The 17068-nt window shown below is 39.9% G+C and overlaps 1 protein-coding gene across 5 annotated transcripts; it reads right to left on the bottom strand.

Annotated features, from left to right (window-relative positions):
• Positions 1 to 5255: 5255 nt before the first annotated feature.
• On the bottom strand, positions 5256 to 16847 carry LOC104600347 (putative trehalose-phosphate phosphatase C). Of its 5 annotated transcripts, none has more exons than XM_010263238.3 (11): positions 16601 to 16847; positions 10047 to 10115; positions 8413 to 8640; positions 7678 to 7818; positions 7415 to 7486; positions 7171 to 7296; positions 7022 to 7078; positions 6803 to 6904; positions 6002 to 6079; positions 5790 to 5930; positions 5256 to 5696 (listed from the first exon to the last, which is right to left on the bottom strand). In XM_010263238.3, the coding sequence occupies exons 3-11, from the start codon at positions 8599 to 8601 to the stop codon at positions 5535 to 5537; spliced, it is 1068 nt and encodes a 355-aa protein (XP_010261540.1). In that variant the 5' UTR covers positions 8602 to 8640; positions 10047 to 10115; positions 16601 to 16847; the 3' UTR covers positions 5256 to 5534. The 5 variants fall into 5 exon arrangements, with proteins under 5 accessions (XP_010261540.1, XP_088751556.1, XP_088751557.1 ...); XM_088895430.1 differs by lacking the exon at positions 16601 to 16847 and adding an exon at positions 10477 to 10639; XM_088895431.1 differs by lacking the exon at positions 16601 to 16847 and adding an exon at positions 10213 to 10403.
• Positions 16848 to 17068: the final 221 nt, after the last annotated feature.

Here is a 17068-nt window from a genome sequence, read left to right as displayed (position 1 = left end):
GGCTCTGATACCATAAGAGAGTAATAAAGAGAACAATTTAGTTGAAATAGCAGATGTGCTATTAAGCTCTTTTTGTTGTTTAAATAGAGATTACAAGGTTGATTCCTATATGATCTAGGATAAGACTGTGTTAGCTATCTAGGATAAGGCTTATCTTAAGGTGAGAACTATCACAAGGATAAGTAATACAACATGAGAAACTTAGGAATCGAGAGTTTGATGCGTGCATGGCTCATGCACGTTGCTTGTGCATTATCACTTACAACTAACACGTTAGAGTTTCTAATTTATATGAGCCCTAAAGATCAAGGGGATGTTTGAAACCGTGGCCGTTTTTCAAAAAAAATGGTGCCACGTCGGATCCACATAGGCGTTTCAACAAACGCCCATGTATCTCATTGTTTGGTTCAACCGATTATTAAAAAACTGGGCATGCCTAAAAAATCGGGACCCCACGGATGCATGAAAGGCCAAATTAACTGATGTGTATCCTATGTGGTGCTTATTTGTCAGCACATACATGAAAAACGGTGATGAAAATCACCTTACCAAACAGCATAGTGTTGCTCACTGCCTACGTGGCAGAAGCGTTTTTTTTGTGAAAAATGGGTCATGGAAGCATGGGCGTTTTTTTTTGAAAATTGGTCCCAAAAAGCGCCCACGCTTCCAAACAGCATGTAAGATGACTTTGATAATTTTGAAGTATGGTCTAATATCTAAAAAACTTGCTTTTCATATATTGGATTTCATTTGTGTTGCCATCTAAATTATACTAGTGTTTCAGATCATGGCTCCTTACTATTTTCAAACATCAGATTGGATGCTTTTCAAATATCAGACATTTTTTTTCGATTAATCAGCCTTTGTTGCACTTACAGATGCATGCATGGCCATTACAGAGTAACATTCTTAAGTTTTTGCATGGGAATTTGTCAGCCAGATTTGTTAGTAGGGAAGACAACAATGTTGCCCATCAACTTGCAAAGAGGGGTGTTAGCAGCTTAGAAGTTCTGTGGATGCACCCCTCATTTTGGCTGACAGAGGTTCTCGAAAAGGATCTCCAAGATTCAGGGGATAGCAGATTTGCTCATCCTGCTTAAAGTGTTTTCTTGTTCTGGGTTTTCGTTATGTTGGTACTTTCTTCTTGTGTTTTGTTTTATGTTCTTTAGATTTTTTTTTTTTTTAAGTGTGTCTGTTGTTGTTTCTCGTTTTTGGTTTGTATTTGTTTACTGAAATCCTTCGTAATACCCAAAAAAAAAAAGAATGGTAGACTTCAATTTTATCAAATGCTACCTATCTCAATCCAATGGTTTGCCCAAAGTAGGAGTTCATGTTCTGATGCCCTAAAGAGGATGTCACCCATTCATGATCATATGCAAAGAGCCCATGCTACAAATGAGCATGGATTAATGGGGATCTATATGAGATCCCCATATAGATCACCGTGTGTAACTGCACCGTGATCCAATGGAGATGACAACATGGCAGTTTGGGGAGGGTTTTGTAAATTTTAGACCCTGTCAGTCTCCCTAAACATCCGAATTTGTACCTGTTCCAAAACCCTCAGCAGTTTGGATTTTGAGAATCTAATCCTCCATGCACATGAAAATGCAAAACCCTCCCCGCATTCAAGGGTAGAGTGGGTTGGCTTTAGAACCTGTATCTGGTTTCTTATTATTTCTTGTTATAAGCAATAAATAAGTAAAATAACATAAACAAACAACAAAATTTCCAATTATTTGATTAAAACATGGAAAAAAATACATAAACTCTCAATTATCCTTCACATAAAATTCAAAATATTATTAAATTCAACACCTAATATATAAAATTTATATGATTTTCAACACTATACAGATTGGGGAGGGTCAGATTTACCCTAATGCTATACCTTATCCATACTCATATGGGTTATAGAATCCCAAACTCGTCTAACCAAAAGCAGAGATGTAAACCTTTGATTCGCAAAGGATATGATATCTAATTGGGCCCAAATTTTACTTGTGGCATCTGAGAAAAATATAATATGATCATGATGGTTTAAACATCCCGCCGCAGGATGTTCACATTAAATGTCAAACCGACCAAACCGGCCCGACCCAATCCGAGTTGGTCAGTTTTTAAAATCACCAGTCAGTTTTGGTTTGTATGAGAAAATAAACCAACAACTTGGTTCGGTCCAAATCGAACCGAACTGATCCTATATGTTTAAGTAATTATTAATTAATCCCTACCCTATATGTTAAATGTTGATATATTTTATTTGTGTTTTGTTTGAACTTTGAAAAAAATCGGTTATTTATAATAAAAACTAAAAACGCAACACCAATACAAATATAATACAATGGTACAACATTTAATTCAGTTTTGTATAAATTTAAATATATATTGACAAAAAATCAGTTTTGCATAAAAAACTAATCGATTTAAATATATATATATATATATATATATATTGATTTTGTATAAAAACTAAAAATAATACTTAAATATAAATAGATATTTTAATTTAAAATATATATAAAAAAACCGACTAAATTGATTAACCAACCCTTCATGTTTAAATCGGTTTTACTTCAGAATTGATTGATTTCAGTTTAATTAATAAGTAAGTCGACTAGGTTAAATCAATTGAAGAAAATGACTCAAACCGACCCAACTCAACCCATAAAACTTGTACTGAATAACAAGCTACGTCTTCCTTATCCTACATCATACAACTTTGACGATGACATGAATTACCTTCCACCAACCACTGCCGAAAGGAGCATTCCTCAATCCTCACGGTCACGGGTAAGTGGTGGCTACGATTACCGGCCTTTCGCTTCTAATTCCGAAGCCTTTAACGGAGGGTAGAGATTGAACAAGGGACCAGGAACCATGAAGTGATGCATTTTAACAGGTGGGAATTAATGTCATCATATGGCGCTAGGAAGATTCCAATCTGACGTCAGGATGACCAATCCATGATGTTATACGCGAGTACCCTACGTGGCTACATCATTAGTGGTTGTGGTTGTTCAATTTTAACTTATTAAAATGCTAATTGAATGCATGGATAGGAATATTGGAGTAATATTAAGGCCCCGCTTGGTTGCAGAAATAGAGGTCTGGAATCAGAATTAGGATGATTTTTTATTATTTGGTTGGGCGGAATCGGAATTCTTTTTCCATTTCTGTTAGAATGGCATTCGTCCATTTGAGAGCCCAGATTCCTTAGTCACTTTTCCTATTAACTCTCTACCCACCTTGCAGCCACACATCTCTCAATTCATAATAGAGATGTTTGACTCTAATTCAGGGTAGATAGAAAGTGGGTAGGAAAAGTGAGTAGCAAATCCCATTGCCCATTCGAGGGAATGGCTATTCCCTGCTCCTCTCTTAGGAATGAAATTCCATTCTTGCTGATTTTACTTCTCATTTCCATTCTGATGTAACCGTTTCTGGTCACATACCAATTTTTTATTTTTTGGCTAAGTTCCTCGTCATTTGACCTGCTCCCAGGAGAGGATGGTGGAGCTCCCTGGTGGTGAATTGCTTGGGGGAGAGCTATGCCGAGCTGGGGAGAGCTATGCTGAGCTCCCTGATGGCTAACTGCCTGGGGGAGAGCTATGCCGAGCTGCTTGTGCTATGCCGAGCTGCTTGCGCTATGCCAAACTCCCTGATGGTGAACTGCCTGGGGGAGAGCTATGCTGAGCTCCCTGGTGGTGAGCTACCTTGGTGGACTCGTCATTTGACCTGCTCCTAGGCGGCCTGTAACTCAGAGGATGGTGGAGCTCCCTGGTGTAGCACGACCCGACTGCCCTCTGCATGAAGTGATCTCCTCTCCTTTGTAGGCGGCAGGAGCTGAGGGACCTGCGAGAACTCCATCTTTCCTCCTCTTTGTAGGTGGCGAGAGCTTGAGGAACCTGCGAGAACTCCACCTTTCCTCCTCTTTGTAGGTGGCGAGAGCTGAGGAACCTGCGAGAGCTCCATCTTTCCTCCTCTTTGTAGGCGGCGGGAGCTGAGAAACTTGCGAGAACTGAACCAGGGGGCCTAGGGGTATTTACCCGGCGGGGACTCTCCGATGCCTAAATTAGCACTCTAATTGTAGAGGGCTTGAAGATGATATTAGAGGAATGAGAGAGCTAGAGAGCAGGGATTACCTCAATTTTTTTCATTCTCTTCCCCTTGGCTTTGGGGGTCAGAGTCCTTATATAGCGGTGCCCAGTCATATCAGGCGTAACCGCCACTGCTCTAGCCATTACTGTCAAGACTGAGGTGGCAGGTGCAGGCTGCTGCTGCAGGGTACAGACTCGTCAGGCATGCCATGCTTTTCAAAGACGGCAGGCACGACGCCGCCTGGCAAGAGATGTGGGCGCTGCCACCAGATCTGTTAGGTACGGTTGTTAGGCAGGAGATCTTCCTGTGATATGCCAAACTGCTCTTCTGTACCGAGCTGCCTATGGCGACAAGCTCCCTGGTGGCTACTTGGTGATGAGCTCCCTAGTAGTGAGCCACCTTGATGAGCTGGAGTGCGCTGCCTTGGTGGCGAGCTCCTTGGAGAGCTGCCTAGTTCCTTGGTGGTGAGCTCCTTGGCGAGTTGCCGAGCTCCTTGGCGAGCTCCTTGGTGAGCTGCCGAGCTCCTTGGAGAGCTGCCTAGCTCCTTGGTAGCGAGCTCCTTGGAGAGTTGGCGAGCTCCTTGGAGAGTTGCCGAGCTCCTTGGTGGCGAGCTCCTTGGAGAGCTGCCTAGCTCCTTGGTGGCGAGCTCCTTTGAGAGCTGCCTAGCTCCTTGGTGGGCTCCTTAGAGAGTTGCTGAGCTCCTTGGTGGCGAGTTCCTTGGTGAGCTGCCGAGTTCCTTGGCGAGCTCCTTGGAGAGCTGCCTAGCTCCTTGGTGAGCTGTCGAGCTCCTTGGCGAGCTCCTTGGAGAGCTGCCTAGCTCCTTGGTGAGCTCCTTGGTGACCTGTCGAACTCCTTGGTGAGCTCCTTGGAGAGCTGCCGAGCTCCTTGGTGAGCTGCCGAGCTCCTTGGAGAGCTGCCGTGAGGTGCCAAGTGCCATAATTTCATTGGAGGGCCAAATCTGCCCTCATCACATTCCTATCTAAACCAAATAGATTATGGGAATGGAAATAGACCATTCTGATTCTAAAGGATTTTGATTCCAATTCCAATTCTAATTGCAAATCAAACGTAGCCTAATTTCTTTCCACAAAGCATAAAAACAATTTACAGAAACAGGCAAGAAGCAAAATAACCACAACCATTGCAAATTATCATAAAGAAAATAAAACAATTCCATATTATATTACATAAGTCTAAAACAGTGGAACGGATATATCCATCCGTTCAGCAACAACTTAAAAGAAAGTTAAGATCTGAAAAGCGTCAATATATGTAATTATATACATTGTAGATATAAAGAGTACCAAGGGACGCACGAAAACTTGGCAAAAAAAAAAGTCTCTTATATAATGCTTCCATCTCTCTTGGTCTCTTTTCTTTCCTGTTCTCTGTTTTTTACTAGGTATATATATGGAACAAAAATCAAATATAGACTAGGTAACTACCCTACTGCCAGAAGAGTTTTTCCTCCATCTTGCTAGTTGTAACAAGAAAAACATGACCTCTGATGGATCACGCAATGAATACGAAGCCATGGTCTCCTTTGGGATGGAAGAAACCAGAATGGGATACCCTTGCCCTCTGCTTTGTATTGCCTGCACAAAATAAAAAAAAGATTTAATACGCAAAATAGATGAAACATGGACTTCCATGTCCAAGCCCATTTGCGGTCAGGTTTAGAAGCATACCTTGAAGGCATCTTCATCGGTTCGATCATCTCCAATGTACACCGGGAAGACATCATTGGAGTTGCCAAGTCCTAGCGTGTCGAGTAGATATTCCACAGCATTCCCTTTATCCCACTCTATCGATGGGCGGACTTCCAGAACCTGTGGATGAATGAATAAAATATGTTATGAGAGAGAGAGAGAGCGAGAGAGAGAGAGAGAGATTGTTTTACTTTTCTTCCCCTTGTCAGGTGGAAGAGGGGATACTCTTTCAGAGTCGACTTCACCCTCTCTTCTAAATCTTGGAAGTCCTGCAGTCAACATACATTCCTTTTATTATAAAGGCAAAAATGGCTGTTCTTACGTAGAGTGACATGGGCTCCGGTTCCACCCTGGACCTAAAAGCATGTTGTTTCCTGATTCACATTGAAATGGTAGTTCATAACAGTTAATCACAAACCGAATCTAACTTGACATCAAAGCAAGCCCACTTACCAAATCTGAAGCATGTTGTCAAATTACAAATCCTGTCTTCCAAACACCCAACCCAAAGGGTTCTAAGACATGACATTATAGTTGCCCCATGCTGAGGGCGGAGCCATTTTTATTATTATTATTTTTATGGCAGGGTGGGGCCATTAGTTAAAAGAAGAAAACAAACTATTGTTTTATCTAGTAGTGTATAGGGTCCTCCGTACTCCATTGTAAACTAAGCCTAGGCCCATGATGGATCCAGCTTAGGCTTCAGTTCTTGGAAGACCATGGGCCCAATTTTAAAGCTAAACCGCGAAAGTTAGGTCTAAGAGGCACCCTTATGCTAAAGGTTCAAAATGGTTTCAAACATCATATTTGTGGCATGAAGGCTGGGCTCGGTACTAAATTCCATGTATAAGGTGTCACTTTATAACTATTGAAATAGAAACCGAAAACAAAATCTAAAAAGATTCCAAATTTAATCCAATTCTAATTTGGAAATGTTTACTGCATTACGTTTTCAGTAGCTATTTCGGAAACTAATATAAATGGCTCCATACCTCTTGACGAACTCGGCGGAAGTGGACAGAGATACAGAACTTATTGTCTTCGATCCTGACTCCTCCTATCGTTTTTGTCTTTTCCGCCAGCACCTGAATTATCTAGAAGGGGGAAAGAAAAGAATATGCAATATAGCATGTGAGAAGTGACGAGCACCTTTTCGAGGATAAGATGTAGACGAGTTAGGAATTAGGATCAATGCGTTCTATATCACGTACCTCTTGAACTGTAGATAAATACTCTTGTGCAGGTTGGAAAACTACAGCTTCATTCCCCTACAACATGCCACAGCCGTATTACGAAAGTGACTTAAAATCACTTGGAGAGATGCAAGCATTGATAATTGAATCACCCCAAACAAACCAACCTTTTCGTCAGTAGACCTCTGACATTTGGTGAGATCCCTGGACTTTAGAGGCCGTAATGGGACCATTATATCCATCCCATGGCTTCCAGCGTAGTATACATTATTCAATTGTACAAAATCTAATACCTAAACAAGAAAAGAGATTGATTAAACTACTACATTATCTCATAAATAATGATAAGACTCAAGTTTGACTCGTTTGATTGAGCTCCTACCGAAATAACAGTTGTTTAATTAGTGTTACCTTGTCCCGGCACCTTCCACTGATAATAGCTGTTGGAAAATACCTTGCAACATCCCCAACTGCTGAACGCATCTGCAACTTATTTACAATTTCATTAGAAATTTCAAATATGACAGTTCATTTAGACCTTGCTGGAAGTCATGGAATATAGAATTGCTTAATCATTTCTTTTTTGTTTCCATATAACATTTAAATGCATAACTTCTTTGTATGAAATGGATCATCTGGACTGGGATGTATGTATGTATGTATTAAGTTATTACCGGATCAGACATTAAAGCCTTATCTGGGTCTTCAACGATCGGTGAGAGGGTTCCATCATAATCCAGAAATACAACAATCCTTTTGCCCTTAGCTGCATTCATCATCTGATCAAACATGCTCAACGCAGAAGGATGTTTTATCTGCAATAACAAAGCCACAAGTACAACAGTATTATTTTTTATTGGAAGAAAAGAGCAACAATAAGACGATACATTAGAAAACGCTGACGACACACTAAGTACAGTTGATGGATTCCTTTTGACGGACTTGGACTGGGCGAACCTATTCAGAGCCCAGCATCGACTACAGAAGCGAAGCTGAATCTTGTTCCCTCTAGACTCTAGAGGCGTTTCAAGCCCAATGCAAAATCAATACTAAATTTGAGGATTATAGGCAAGCTCCATCTGGCCTCATAGATAGAGTCCAAGAGTCCACCACCAGGTGAAAGCAGGCTGGACACTTGTCTCAACCACTCATCTGGCCTGCCCAGTACTTTCAATGAAATCACGTACTTGCATCATCATCTTAAGAATGAAGGTTGTGAAATTAAGGGACAAAAATCCAATTTTAGCATAGCTAGGCTATCCATACTGCAAAGTCCACCGATAATGGCTTACTATTTATGAAATAAAATGGGGAAGTAATACTTAAAAAAAAAAAAGCAAACAAACACAACCTTGGCAAAGGCAAATACAACAAGGAGGATTTCTTATGACCAGTGTAGTTGAACTTACAAGCCATGAAGTGTAATTGGCGTCCAAAGCAACAGGTTCATTATTGTTAGGCCCAAATTCTTTCGTTCGGCGAAGATCACAACCTTTTGGAGTCTTTGTAACACCTATTCGATCACCATTCTCATCAGACCTTACTTTAGCAATGCATTCCACGTTTTGTTGATTCGCCCGCAATCGTTGAAATCCCATTGCGTGACAAATACTTTATTAATTAAAGTTTTACCCAACCTGCATTCAACATATTGTCAGCTTGAGATAGTTCAGAGTAGCGGACTTTCAATTAGGAATGGCCATAGCCAAAGGAAAAACTTTATGATGATTAGCACGTAGCACTTGGCCACGTTGAATAAATAAATGCAACCAATTGTGTTTTGACCCAAGCGTCCAAGAATTTGAAGCATGTCTATAATTCTTTTTTAAGTTAATTGAGGTTTAGTATTTATGCCCTGTTCATTTTTCGATAAGTTATTTATCCGGATAAATAATAAGTATTTTTTAGGAAAATATTTATCTGAATAAGTGCATTTATTCATATTTTTTTTATAAATAAAGTAATGACCATTTTAACCATAAAAATTCATTATTAAAAGAAATATTTTTGTTGCATTCAGGTGTGACAACTTTCCTCCCAGAGAGAAAAGTTATTATCCACCTAAGAGATGGGTATCACTTACCCGGATAAATAATACCAAGAAAATATATATATATATATATATATATATATATAGACATTAAAGCTAGATACTAAAAATTTATAAAATATTTTCATTATTTTGTGTGCAATGAACCTCCGGCCAAGGAAAATATTAGCTTTATGTAGCAAAGATGAGGCGTGGTCTATTACAGATTTCTTGTTCTCTTTTGGCATTCCAATTGGAACGTTGTGTTTGTCATCACCCAAAAGGGGTTGATCGGTTCGATGGATGAAAATTATGGCATACCATATACATCACTGGCGACCACCATGGAATTGATGCAATATATTGGGGTTTCAAACCAGGTATCGTAGGCCTTTTATAAGCACCATTGCATGGGAATTTTAGTCTCATTTGGGGCTGTGATCATGGCACTGCGGCAACCAGAATACATCTTATCAATGCCAGACAGAAAGACCCACATGGCTCGAACATAAGTTTGTGTCATTATCGACAGTCAACCATTGCTAATGGGAATACTAGAGGGAAAATTGAGGGGCAGAAGGTGGATCGAACAAGACCAACTGAATACACATCTAAAGTTTAAACTCTAAACAAGTTAAAGGCCCTCGGCCCTCTATATCTCTATGGAGTCAGGAGGCGGGAGCATACGTTTGTTCTCTGCATGTTGCATGAAGCCAATCAGAATCAGACTATGTTCTACACTGTAAAGTGCGTTCAACCATGTCTCCAGCCATGGAGATCCACGTGTCTTCTTCTCGTAGACTCAACGGATAAGCCCACCAGAACACCCATAATCCGGACTCCATTCTAAGTGGTTGGGTTCAACTACACAGGGACTGATGCATACTTAAACTCAGGCCAGACACGGAAGCCCCTTTAGCCCCCATGATAGAACATACCACCTAAAAAAATACCTTAACAATAGCAGATTTCATTAGGGAGTGATGTACAGTGCGCACTAATCATTTTAGATACCTGAAATCTATGTCGTCGCTCAGTCGGTGGCTCCACAAGATCCAGCTCCGTTTATTCTCCACATCAAATCTGCAATAGCATACAGTTCTGTCAAGAAAAATAAATATCAGAGAGAGAGAGAGTGACAGAGGGCGGGGGGGGGGGGGGGGGAGATGCGGAATGGGACCCCATATCATTGTGGTCGTGGTTGATCATTGACGGACCACGAAACTGGGATTTTATGTGGGGCTCACTTGTCGATCTGCGTGTTGATACAGACCACAAGTTTTAGAGGTTGGATCGATACTAGAAGGCCCATCTGAAGAAGGTCTAAAAATTGGGGATATTGAGGCATAGGCCAGACCATAGCATTCAAGAAATCGCCCACGGATTGATTTTCATCAAAACCAACGCTAGGGCCTAGGGGTGGTTGCTCTCGGAAGCCACCAACCTCGGTGCAGTGGAGCGAACCATCCAGCAAACGACAGCAGCTCATGTATCGTCATACTTGGTGGGCTCCACAGAATATATTTTTCCGGTGGGCGTGTTAAGGCAGGGCTTATTCTGTTTTTATAATTCGCAAGCAGGACTGGCTGATCGTTGTTCCAAATTCAACCCGTGAGGACCAGAACCGTGGGTGATGAAATAATCCAGAGTCCACACTTGACTCGAGAGAGAGATGCATTTCAACATGTATCAAAATTCGAAATCGTCACTTCAAAGGAAAAAATCGACTTTGTCCTTGGCTCTAGTCTAGACTTGTTGGCACTAGTGCCTAATCTGACCAGGCAAAAAGAGAAGGGAAGGGACCAGGTGACTCGGCATAGGTAATGGGACGAATAGGTAGATGGAACCCATCACGCCACATCTATGTCAACCACGATTCTAGATTTATGACCTCTTGTTTTCAGAATGACTTGTCTACAGCCTACGCACATGAAGAAAGGATGTGAAGATGGGCCGGTTCGAATAAATATAAGAATCACAATATGAAAATATTATAATCTTTTCACCAACCTTATTATATGGGTTCAGTAAAAGGATTTCATTATCAAACATTTTATAGAGAGATCAGAGAGAGAGAGAGAGAGAGAGAGAGAGAGAGTAGATAGATAATAAGTTGTTATGTATGAAAATTATACTTATATTACCATATTTTTGGATTGCAATACTAGCTTGTGCTAACAATTTATAATTAAATGTCACATATCAAAATTGAAGTGTATAACATATCAGGATGGTAACTGGAAAAAAAGAGTGGCCGTTATAGCCACTATATTGGTGAATAACATGGTCCATTGATATTACAACCATTGCTTTCACGATTTTAGAACTCGCATTGTTTTAGTTAACTTTAACTTTCTAGTATTTTTTATGTCACAATGTCACATTCATGATTGACAATGAAATCAACCTCTTATAAATAAACATCCAGGCAACAATTTTGCATTCTCTTTTCTTTTATATAAAAGAAAAAAGAAAAATATATCATGACCCCCCCCCCCCCCCCCCCCCCCCCCCCACCACCACCACTCAATTCTCCCGCAAGTCATTGTCCCATGTGTGAACATCACATAACACGGGTGTGATGATCAAATAATTTAAGACAACAACTTTTGAAAACAAAATATTATTAAACTAAATGTGAAACAAAAAAGAAAACAAAGAGATACAGATTTAAAATGTAATAAGAAATTACACTTGATAAGACACAACAATAGAAAGATATATCTATATCTTCCATGGTCTGAGTAGGGTTTCAATCAACTGATTCAGATGACAATGACATGTGCTAGGATTCCCCCAGCACAACCAAGTAAGCTATAATTGAATTGTATCATATGCTTTGCCGACTCTACTCTAACCACCAACATCTCCATTCAAACCGCTTCAGCCAACTAAGGTGTGTGTCGCCCATACATATGATTGTTTTTTTTTTTAAATAAAAACAACTTTCATAAAAGGAAAACTATACTGTACTATTTTTTCTGATGTTGCATTTGATTTTGTTTTGGGAAAATAACTTGAGTTAAACGGGCCCATATAACTAATGCAATCTTATTATTCTTACAATATAAAAATATTTTTGGCTGTTTTTATTGTTTTTGGGATGGATTTCAATATCATAACTCCAAAATGATTTCTATATTTTGTGTCTGATATTGGTTGCTAAATTAGCATATAGAACATATATAGCATTGACGTTGAAGAGATCATTTCATCAATGTTTTAAAAGCCATACCAGAAGCACTGGCCAAAGTAGCCGGTCGGTCCAATCCTTTTTTTTCGCTTTTTTTTAGGTTGTCGGTCGGTCCAATCCAATAGAGTCATATGGTTCTGTAGAAACCATATGAGTTGAATGATGCTAGTATCCAGTTTCCAGTTTCTGATCATTCATTCACTTTGGGTCAACCATCAAACCGACCCTCTGTGGGCTCCAGTTTCTAGGTGGATCGTATAACAGAAAGTAAGCATTAATGAGCAGAGCTGAAAAAGCCATTTTAATGCCGAAGATATGGCCCGGGTACCAAAGACATACCAGGCACGCAAATATGCATAACCATGGTAACAAGGGGCAGGGGCATTATTTAAAAGTAGGCATGGCAGAGGAAGGGTATCTAAAAATTCAAGCATGCAATAAATTGGCAAAAACCATTTTAAGCATTAAAGCAATAAACCAACATTTTTTCAGCGCTTTTATTTTTCGGTTTCCACGTTGGTTATGAATTTATACGTTTGTAGAAACTCTGTTGTTGTAGGAAATACCATTAATCATGCATTAATATTTCTGCACAAACATAGATAGAGAAATTCATGTATCAGTTTATAGTTGTATACGCATACGAAAAGAGAATAACTTGCAAAACAACCTTATTTGAACAGGATCTGTTCTATAGGCTCGTACCTCTTCATATAAAAAAAAGAAAAAAAAGAAAAAAAAAAAGAGCATAACTTGCAAAGAACTCAACTCCGTTTACAGTGTTTCTGCAATTAGAGTTCGGATTCGCTGACTACAAAACGCTGGCCACATGGCACACATCCTGTGTATAAGACACTACTGTCGTTACATCGGGAACATAAAGGTAAGCATATAAACTACAAAAAATATTTCCGATGTGCGGCTGTAGTGTCTCGTTGCCAGTGAAATTTCGGACTCTCTTTGCAATGAATTAATATTACTGGGATTTACTGCCAGCCAAAATGTGCTAACATATTTATAACACGACAATGCAGCCCCACATCGAGAATATCTCCTCTGTTGGTGAAACAATCCTACGGCCCTTCTCTGCCCTGGCACTCGTTCTTTGTGTGCCGAAAGAAGACAATAAAGTAAAATAAATCCTTAGTAGCTAGCTTATATATAAATATAATATTTTATTCAAGTGATTTACATAGACGGTAACTAAATAAAAAAGCAATAAAAGATGTACAATTCTAATAGCCCATGCTGTGCCAAATTTGTTATGTTCATGTGACGAGAACTGGACCTACCATGCAAGATGCAACTAGAAAATCCAGAGGGATTATTGAAACCATCGAATCATCTTCTTTTTTTCACTGAGGAGACGCTTGATCAAATGTATGTGATTGCCGATAGGAGTTACTACAAGGTATCAACTATCAACTCAAGTGTCAATTGAGTGGTGGCTCGATTGGCACATAAATTGAGTAGCTCCTCTCTTTATTGATTCTCACCGCTTTTGAGAAAAAATATTAATATTGCTAAAAAAATGATGTGAGTAATAAATACTTGAAAAAAAAAAAAAACTATTAACTAAGTGAAAGACTGAGATCCCATGCATATCCACTATATATATGTATGATCTATCAAAATTTCTCATTGTTTTCCTGCTTAAACCAAGCTTCTAGTTTCCAACCAATCCATAAAGACTAATAATTTAAAGGTTAAAACCTCCGAACACAAATAAGTATGACTTAATGACTTGCTAATGGGTACTATGCCACGTGTAATCGGACAGGTGTATCCTCAGAAAGCGGAAAAAAAGAAGAAAAAGGAATGGACGGAGAAAACGAAAAGCCAAGAAATATGATTGGCTGGTCAGCCTAAAGTGATAAAGAATGGATACCACGTTTTGATTGCAGAAGGTCATCCACAAGCCCGGACGTCCAACAATTGTAACGTGGACACATACAGTGATCCAGAGTCCAGACACGCTTTAGAGTTTAGACACTAAAACATGGAAAGTAATAAAGCACAGGAAAGAAGAGCATCGGAGGTTTGGAATTGGACGCATATTTCTAAGAAGAAACGTTTTCGTTTCTCCAAGTCTACCAGGAAAGAGACCTCCAATAATAGAGATTAAAACCAAAAAGAATCATTATTTACTCAAATAACTGACAGATAGCATCCAACTGATATCTACTTTTAGCCAGCCAAATAAATAAACAAAGATTGTTTCTCTCTGGGTTTCAACTTTCAAACCTCTATGCGTTTAACTATCTAGGAAGATTTCTTGTTTTCTAATAGTTCCACAAATACAGTTGGTGAAACGCACAAAGGGTCTCTTAGCTAAAGGGCTAGGCCTGTATCAAATAGGGACGGACCGGAAGGTTAGGAGTGGAAGGCATTTGTCCCGACACGTACTTTTTTTCTTTTTCCCTTGTGAATATGTGCGGAAAGTCAGAGTTTTCTCAAGGATTTTCCCGAATTCATCACGGGAAGATTTGGTTCTTGAAGGTGGTTCTGGTATGGGAGAGGACAGAACAAAGGAGACGGACAGGCAGAAGAGACGTTAACTACATTCTTTCAGCGGGGACGACAGTTACTTTTGGCTTCTTATGCCCGGCGGAAGAACTCGTCAATGGCACACGGGAACCTCGGACTGTAACATGCGCTCAACTGTTTTAGGTAGAGGTCGTTGTTTTTAAAGAAAAGATGGACCAGATCTCTTTGATTCCATGTGGCCCATGTCCATGTGACGACGACTTCTATTCTGTGTACCTAAAGCTGTTGGCCTTTTGGGTACGACAGATTGGAGTTATTGTCCACAGTCCACAGAACCTACAAGGCACAAGCAAGTGCCAAGCCAACCTGCTGATCTTGAATTCTGGGGCCCTCCTGAAATCAAATCGACTAATTAACTATCGTATACTGCTTCCTCAATCCTTCTTCCCATCAATTTTGAGTAATTCTGTGCAGTATAAAAACCTTAAGCTAAAAATGAAAGAATTTCATTCAGTGCAGGCCCGAATCCACGTTTCAGGTAGCAAAGGGCCATACATCAAATCAAAAACAACAAAACAAAAAAGAAAATAGGGAAAGCAAAAAGTTACAAAATATCAGGACCCACCTTCGAATGGGTCCCGCCTAGGATACGCCAATACAACATTCAATAGTCTGACTGGACGATTTTGCAGCAGAGTAGTCATCTAGAAAAAAATCTATTTCTATTGAGATTCTAACTACACCGCAGACCAGATGTGAGAAACGATCCGAGTTAAGTTTCTGGTACCTGACACTGGACCATTCTATTAAATGGTGGGTCCCAATTTTCTGTTTACTTCATCCATATACGGCCTATTTCCATTGCTTGAGCCAAAGTCGCACATTATTTTAGCTCACTGCAACTCTCCCCCCCCCCCCCTCCCCATCTCTCATCGCTTTCTCTCTGCCACTGCTTGTTATCATGTGTGTGGACAGTGGACCTGGGCCTGGGGTTTAAGGGACTTGATGAAGAGATGTTATGACACGTGCAATGTAGACATATCGTACATGGTCTGTTTTCCCCTTGTTGAATAAACGGGAAGAGAAAATTGTCGCAGGACCAACAAAAGCGAGTATCCAGATACTGAGTTCTCGCTCACTAATGAGCAGTACTTTGCTCTTGTTTTCTTTTTCTTTGATGACAATAATAACCACAAACATGTAGAGGTACTGAGGAGAAAATGTAAGGTTATTATTGTCATTTTGATGGTTGCCATTCATTAAAATTGCTCCTCGAGAAGGGAAACAACTAACATCAACCGTTTTAGTCTCTTTCCCTAGCTACCTCATTTCATGTGACTGACTCTGTGCAGCGAGTCAGAAGCGCAGTATTTTTCGCTAAAATGCACCGGAAAAAACAAAACATACGAAGGCGGCAAAGGGCAAACGGACGGAGCTGTGGGATTTCAAGGCTTCTCTTCTCTGTTTCACCCGATTAAGGTGGCACATCTTGGATAAAATAAGAAGAAATTGCCTCCTCTTCCAACCGTCTTCCGTTACCGCCGATAGGTTAAAATCTCCATACGTCGCCGAACAATCAGCAACATGCAATGAAAAACAACAGTACACAGTAGGGAAACAGAATGGAGAAGACAATCTTCTTGTGTTCTGGAAGAAATCTGATCGAATACGTTCAAATCTCAGATCCTAGTTCTAGGATGAAAGGAAGATAACACTGTAAAAATTACTAAAATAGAGGCACTATCATCCAATAGAAAGCTCAATTTCAATGGAAAAGATGAGTTATCATGCGTGAGAGATATCGAATACATATTGGACAGGGAATAAAACAGATTATCAGGAACCTATAATGCAAATACGAAATTAAAATGAAGAACGAAAACGTTACCGATACTTCGTTGTGGTTCGACAAAAATCTTGCTTCGAACCGCCTCGCAGTCGCCGCCAAGAGGAGATTGAAACGGAGAAATAAACGAAGCTGGAAAGGGGATAACAGGAATGGAGAGAGAGAGAGAGAGGAAGAAAGAAAAACAGGGAGAGATATGGAGAGTAGAGACAGTTAGAGAGACTAGATGAAAGGCACAGAGAGAAAAAGGAGAGAGAGAGAGAGAGAGAGAGAGATGAAGGGAAAGGAAAGGAAGGGGAATTAAAAGCTTGGGAACCTTCGCCCCTCACGGGATCCTTGCAGTTAAACTTTCAAAAATTACGAAGAATTTACCTCAAATTATCCTAGATATACAATGACCATAATAACCTTGAGCACTTAATGAATGGTAATTTTGTTCTCATCCGTTGTCAATTGAGTTCTAAAATAGAACAGGATGATATTAAGTACATTAGTTGATTGTCTTTTTTT

Source organism: Nelumbo nucifera, chromosome 1 (genome assembly GCF_055504915.1).
Source record: "Nelumbo nucifera cultivar China Antique chromosome 1, China Antique-T2T, whole genome shotgun sequence".
NCBI classification, from domain to species: domain Eukaryota; kingdom Viridiplantae; phylum Streptophyta; class Magnoliopsida; order Proteales; family Nelumbonaceae; genus Nelumbo; species Nelumbo nucifera.
The sequence above is the reverse complement of the archived record's forward strand: the minus strand, read 5'-3'. Positions and strand labels throughout refer to the sequence as shown.

Coding starts and splice junctions, on each gene's coding strand:
- LOC104600347 (XM_010263238.3), bottom strand. CDS start 8,601: ATGGGATTTCAACGATTGCGGGCGAATCAACAAAACGTGGAATGCATT. Junction 7,487..7,677: donor AGGCTTTAATGTCTGATCCG/GTAATAACTTAA, acceptor AATAAGTTGCAG/ATGCGTTCAGCAGTTGGGGA. Junction 7,079..7,170: donor AGAGGTCTACTGACGAAAAG/GTTGGTTTGTTT, acceptor GGCATGTTGTAG/GGGAATGAAGCTGTAGTTTT.